The sequence below is a fragment of the Poecilia latipinna genome, unplaced genomic scaffold (genome assembly GCF_001443285.1).
Source record: "Poecilia latipinna isolate Pla-1442-1.1 unplaced genomic scaffold, P_latipinna-1.0 Scaffold396, whole genome shotgun sequence".
NCBI lineage: Eukaryota > Metazoa > Chordata > Actinopteri > Cyprinodontiformes > Poeciliidae > Poecilia > Poecilia latipinna.
The window spans coordinates 49,338-56,197 of record NW_015113012.1 but is presented as its reverse complement, the minus strand read 5'-3'; the positions used below and the strand labels follow the sequence as shown (position 1 = coordinate 56,197).

The window sequence follows — 6,860 nt, the reverse complement described above, 5'->3', positions numbered from 1 at the left end:
ATATATATATATATATATATATATATATATATATATATATATATATATATATATATATATTTCTTTATTCCCACTAGGCTTGACACAGATTGATGTATCTGGGAAGATTTTGAGAAAAAAAGAAAAGAAAAGAAAAGATTACAGAAACCTCTTGAGAGTGGAGAGACAACGAATTAGCTCTTAGAGCGGATTTACAGCTTAACCAAAAAAAAGAAACCAATAACCTACTGGAGGCATTGTTTCCAAAGAAAACTACTTGACACTCTCACCGGGGAATCTGTCTGTCAGGCGAAGGCAGCCAGGTTAGTGGCGTGAATTCTGTTCTCTTCTGTTTTGTTTTGTTTGACAGCTGCAGACTGTGACAAGTGATTTAAAAGTAGTGCGTGAGTGGCACTATACAGTTAGCACAACAAAAGTGTGCATTTGTAGAGAGTTTTGCAGAAAAATAACCCCCCATATATTTCTGCGACCCTCTAAAACAGACAAATTTGGAGACTTTAAAACGGTTCCTGGATTTAAAAAAAAAAAAAAGAAAAAGAAAAAAGAAACTTTCTAACCGTCCTCACAGTTCTCCTGGAGCTCTCTCTTTCGAGAACAACACTGCGGATATAGAGAACTTTCTTTGGCCCTTTTAGCATCAGTCTTACTTTAATACATCCAAACTCTTGGAAACTGTAAATTATTCAAAGCAGTATAGCTGAGTGAATCTTTAGCTCCTCCTACAGTTTAATTTGGAACCAAGTCGAGGTCCCCCTAATGGCACAAACTCCTGACTAGGAGAAGGAAGAGGTGAGGGAGAGACGGTGTTGTGTGTGTGTGTGTGAGACAAAGTGTGTGAGGGGGTGTTTTTGGTCTAATGCATGTCTAATAGGAGGGGTCACTGACGTAAAAATGTTAGGGAACCCCCCACGATCCCTCCACCCCCTCGTTAGATGATATAAGCTGCGAGCATTCACGGCGGGCCCATCGGCTGAACCACCAGTCTGAGTAAGTAGAAACAAAGCAGCAAGGAGAAACAGATGAATGTGCTCGTTTAGTTTACGGGTTGTTTGATGAGGGAGCGCTGGCCAGAGTGTTGTTCCTCACCACGGGACCCTCGGTGACAGTTTGAGTCGGTCTTCTCAGCTCATTATCTCGCCGGCCCACTGAGGGCCCCATTCAAGCCGGGCAGACCCTCACCTCCTTCCCTTCCCTCCCTGTTTCTCTCTCTCTCTCTCTCTCTCTCTCTGGCAGCGTCGTTTGTCTACTCATTGAACCCGCAGTCAGGAATGCAATGGTTGTTAGGGAGTCCTCTTTCACCTCCAAAGTGTTTTATTGATGAGCTTTGACTTCTCCTACTTTTTCACATGTCAAAGAAAGTCAAGTGTAGGCCCCCATGACTTCATTTCGTGGCTCCCCATCCCTAAAAAAAAAAGAGAGGAAAAAAAAAGCAGAGAAAAATTTCCTCCCCCTCCCCCTTTTTATGCTCTTCCCCTCTCGTCATTTGGCCCTCTCTGAGGTGCCCTCTTTTTTTTTTTTTTTTTTTTTTTGCTTTAGTTTTGACTTCAGCATGCACACAAACCTCACTTCTCTCTCTGTCTCTCTCTCTCTCCCCCCCCTCCTACTCCTCTTTTTTTTCTGGGGTGCCTTCCTTCCTCCCAGAGAGCTCAGAGTTTACGCTCGGACACATGGCGCAGAGGGGTTGCTTTTGGGTGCGCTGAGGTGTGCGGTAATGGTCCAGTCATTCAGCCGGTTACGGGGAGCGTGTGGCCATGGCTACGCAGTCATTTGCTTTACTTTATTTACGCGCGTGCTCTTCGCTGTCAGGAAGCGGGAGTGACGTCGCAAATACCCCCCCCCCCCCGACCCCATCCACCCTCTCTCCCTTCAACACCGCCACCCCACCTCCCCATAAAATGCAGCCGAGCTTGCCTAAAGGGCCGCGCTCTTTACGCATGGCGCTCCTTGTTGACAGGAGGGGTATGGCTGTTCGGGAGGGGAGACGGTGATGCTCAAAAAGAATAAACAAAAGCACGTGGTGAGGATTTTTTTTTTTTTCTGGAGTCAGGGCTGTGAGTTTTTAACTTACAACATTTCGATTTAAGATAGGTTTAGTTTTTTGTTTTTTGCCAGTGAGTGATGGTTCTAAAACCTTTTAACAATTACGTTTTATTTTATTCTAGAAGGAGCAGGTGCAGGATTTTATTACAGAGCAGCGGACAGAGTGAACTCTAAGAAAACTACAGTTGTTACGGTTTGTGAGCAACATCCGCAAAAAAAACAACAAAAAAACAATATGCATGGGTCTCCGTAACATAAATCGCATCGGCTCTGTTAGGAAAAGGCACGATGCTGCTCTTTGTGGTCTTAATTCGGTGCTACGAGTTCCAACATTCACGTGTGCGCTGCTCCACTGCCGTGGGTTCCGCCAGTTCCTCCCCCATTTGTCCACTTCTTCCCCTCCCACCTCTTTGCAGCACCGTCAAGCCTCAGGTTGGAGCAGAGCATGCCTTAGATTCCCTGGAAGAGGAATAGACGTTTTTTTTTCTTTTTCTTTTTTTTTTCTTTTCTATTTTTTTGTTTTGTCTTTGCAGCTGCTTATTTGCAGCAAGTGGGCACAGGGTGCATTTGCGTCCGTGGGCTGCAGAACTGAGTGGGTTGGGAAAGACTCGAGACTTTCTCTCTGCCCCCCTTTTGCTTTTCTTCTTCTCCTTCGTCCTTTCGTCTTCTTCTTCTTCTTCTTCTTCTTCTTCTTCTTCTTCTTCTTCTTCTTCTTCTGCTTCTCCGTCGCTGTGGCTCAGTCCTGTTTCCCGCTTTAGCTGTGGTGCAGGGGGGAAAGTGTTTATATGGGGGATGATGACAGAGGTCGGGTCGCGCTAATGGGCCAGTGAAGAGCGGCGGAGGGAGGAGAGGAGAGGAGAGGCGCACACAGCCGACCAGGAACACATAACATTAATACACTTGTTCCATCACCAATCAGCATAGGTGTGTTCATTCTCTTTACCCCCACCTCCTTTCCACCATCGCTCTCTCTCCCTCTCTCTCTGTGCCCCCCCCCCCCCCCCCCCCCCCCCCCCCCCTCCCCTCGTCTCTCTCTTCCCCACTCTCCCTCATCCCGACTCTCTCATTCGCTCTCTCACACGCCAGCGCACATCCAGCGCCAAACTCCGTGCGTTCTGACATCTGAGTTCACTGTCAATCTCTGTCTCCTTCGCAGGGATATCCCCTCCGTCTCCGCCGAAGACCACTGGAAACTAATTTTTCCTCTTCAAAAGTTCCGGGGGAGAGCGAGACACTTAAATCCTGGTCGGCTTTTTGGCTTTTTGCTCTTTTTCTCCCTCCCCCCCCCTCCAACCCCCACCTCCTATTATTTTGGTGTGGAGAGCGGGGCTCTACAGCCTATAGTTTAAAAAGGACGGAGGATGCCCCAAAAAGGTGAGATTTTGACTATAAGTTTCTCCATTATTATTATTATTATTATTATTATTATTATTATTATTATTATTATTATTAATAAAGTAGTATATTTCCAGTTTTGGCTTGAGGATTAGTGGTACCGCGCTGTCTTCTGTTTGGACTCTTTCAAAAAGTCCAAGTCGCCTTCAGCGCTGCTGTCATATTTTATACGCTCCACATTATTTCCGTCATTCTGTTGTTGTGTTTAAGTCCATGGATAGCTTACCGCTTATGTATGTCAGCACATGAGACGGGAGAAGAAAAATAAATACAATTTTAAAAAAATAATTTAAAAACAAACAAACAAAAAATAACAATCAACTACAGTCAGTGATCGCCTTGGGGAGTGGAGCGCAATGACCCGTTGAGGAAAGGTGTCAGATTGATTCATGCAGGCGAGTCATAAAAGCGCCTTCTTTAAAATTACAAATAAATTAAAGAAATAAAATAAAACAAAGTAATAAAAACATCATATACTCAAGAGGAGGGTTGGTTTGTTTGTGTTCCAAATGAAAAAAAAAAAAAAAACTTACAAAACACTCCCCATCCTTAGGTGCTCTTCTTGTGACCTGTAAGCAATTGGAACTTTCTGTATTTATTTAAAAATATTGTTATGTGATTTTCATTATTTTAGGAGCTAGGTTACATAGAGTGTCTCTTATAAGAGCTCACAAAATAATCACCATTAAATAAATCCTTAAGATATAATTTTAGCCATCTAAAATAGAAAACGTGGAACTGCTGCTGCTTTCAAGCGAGTTTCTTAAAACATAAGAATTGATTTTTTTTTTAAAGTATTTTGATTTAATTTAGTAATACGTTTTTGATTATAAAATAAATTAAGCCATGACATAAAAACCTGGAACATATTTTTAAATAATAAAATATATATATATACATGAAACGTAACATGTGACTATTTCTCTAATTAATGCATTAGTAGCAGCAGATATAGTTATTGTAACAACACCAAAAATATATATATGCTGTATTTTCTTCTGCATGTTCGGCCTGAGTTTGGGCCTTACATGGACCGGTTGTGCATGAGAATGTTGTGAGCGTAGCGTCCAGCCGCCAGAATAACGCATGCTGAATTAAGACATTGTTGTTCCGGATTACGACAGGGAAAGAAATGCAGATTAGGTCCTAGTTAACCCCCAGGAACAACAACGTTTGAGCTTTCGACCCTAAATAAATGATTAACCACTCGGGCCTTTATAGGAAGCCTGAAAGCTACAGACTAACAGCAAGCGCATTTATAGGGCGATAAAAAAAACTAAAAAAAACCTCAATGAAACCATTTTATTTATACTGTCTGGATGCAAAGCACTAACTTTAAATGAGCACATATTGAATTGTTAGTTGCGTCATGTACATTTTATGTTTTCAGATTTAGCTGCTGACTGATGAGTAATGTGGGTCAATGTGAAGGAATTTGAATTTGATTAATGACCGAACAGCTTATTTGTTAAAACACGTTATAATCTAAAAGTAATGGTGGCCCCTGCTTGCGTCTTCCCAATCTAGTCTCGGCCTATACACGCATGTCTATGAGAGACAAGGACTATGGAGCCTCCTTCCCCCGCCCCCCATTTTCCTCCTTTCTCTTTGCACACAACACAGCTCCACATGGAGGGAGAAAATGAAAACTTCAGACTTCTCCCTGGCCTGGCCCCCTTTTTTTTATCTGTTTCCCCCCTCTCTCTTTTTCAATAGCTTCTTTACGGCATTTGTCTTTTCCAATTGAGCGCCCCACTGCGCTGTTGTGTCGTTAAAAAACCGCTTTACAACCCGCACCAGCAGCACCGAACAACCACCAAATATTTATAACGAGAAATTACTTTTTTGGACAAAAACAAAACAAAACATTTATATCTCCCCACCCTCATCTATGAGAGCAGGGCAAACAAAACCAGCATTGACGCAACAGCGGCAGCGGGGTCACGGCCGTGTGTGTGTGTGTGTGTGTGTGTGAATGCTCCCGGAGGGGGTGGATTCATGCCTCCGGCTCTTTGTATTAATCTGAACTTGTTGGTGTGTTTTAGTTGCGTGTTTCTAGTCGCGAAGGCCGAGTTTTCACCCCGGAGTTGGAGGTATACGCAGAGAGGAGGGGACGCAGCATTGTTGGGGTAGACCAGCAGGCTTTGTACACCAGCTCTGTACCCCCTCCTGCTCTGTACTTTTGCAAAGCAATGAGGCGAAGTAGGCAACGTGTGTCACTGTACAGTTCCTACATCAAGTCTTTTTTTCTTTTTTTTTTTTAAGGGAGGTGGGGATGGTGGGTGGTGGATGTTTAAAGGCCTCTTGCTGGGACGATGAGAGCTGATTTCTTTGTTTAAAGCCCCACAAAATAAAAGCACTGAAAGGAAAAGTGCTGTAAAAAGAGTTATAGGCCCACTGGTGGTTAGTTTGAGTTTATTTTGACAGGTGCTGACATGTATGTTGTCTCACGTCAATTATAAGTCATTTGCTTGGCAACCGGATTTAGATTAATTGTAAATAAAGTTGGGGAGGGGGAGAGAGAAAGAGAGAGGGAGAGAGAAAGAGAGAGAGAGAGAAAGAAGGAGAGGGGGGAATGTAGACTGTTAGGTTTGAGCAGATCAGTGTAGCTGCTGCTGTGCTAATGTGTTGTTCTGCTCTGTCCTATAGGGAGACATTAAGTAGTGAAAGCGGCAGATGATTGACTAAATTGTTATAGAGTGGACAGTCAACTCTGTTTCCAGGCAAGTTTAATTAAAATCCACATATATGAATATATAAATATAAACATGCACTTAGGATGTAAAAAAATATTTATATATACATTACTTTTGCATCTGTATTTGTAAAAAAAAAAAGAAAAAGAAAAGAAAAACAGATAAAAGAGAACAAGAAAAGGCAGCTGCCAAATTCAAATCGACAAAAGAAATGGGAACATTTTTTTTAAAATCCTTAAAAGAAAAAAAAATCTAGAACGTATAAAAACAAGTGAAATGAACATGTTTATAGGAAATTCCTAACTAATCTGATGCTAACCAGATTTGTTATCTCCTTGTGATGCTTAGAATACCACAACCAAGCCACGTGGGAGTCTGGCGTAGCCTCAATGATGCAGAACAGTAAGTTGTTTTCATATATCTCCATGTTATTGTGAAAGTTCTCATTACAGCCGCAGCTTCTTAACGTGGTTGCATGGAAGCAACGGCCGCTGACATGTTTGCACTCTCAAAAAAAAAAAAAAAACATCATGTGTGCTTGCAGAAATTTGCATGAGGGAAGAAATGTTTGCTATTTGATGCTCGTTCCATTGCAGTTAATTTATTATTTTGTTATACCTATTTTGCAATCATATGTATAGGCAAAGTTATTATTGAACAAGTTAATCACACGCCATGCCTCTCTAGAGAGAGAGAGAGAGAGAGAGAGACAGACAGAGAGAGAGAGAG

General features: G+C 42.3%; 1 protein-coding gene across 6 annotated transcripts in view; it reads left to right on the top strand.

The window, feature by feature from the left end:
• Positions 1-6,860, top strand: part of LOC106950344 (paired box protein Pax-6) — a 37,513-nt gene that overhangs the window by 9,151 nt on the left and 21,502 nt on the right. For 2 of the 6 annotated variants that reach the window (XM_015037126.1, XM_015037123.1), the window contains exons 1-2: positions 3,106-3,414; positions 6,480-6,533. In XM_015037126.1, the coding sequence (XP_014892612.1) occupies positions 3,402-3,414; positions 6,480-6,533 (67 nt within the window). In that variant the 5' untranslated portion in view covers positions 3,106-3,401. Of the gene's footprint in view, positions 1-2,277; positions 2,965-3,103; positions 3,415-6,084; positions 6,159-6,479; positions 6,534-6,860 lie in introns of those variants that run through there. The other 4 variants (XM_015037125.1, XM_015037127.1, XM_015037124.1 and 1 more) reach the window with 4 other exon arrangements.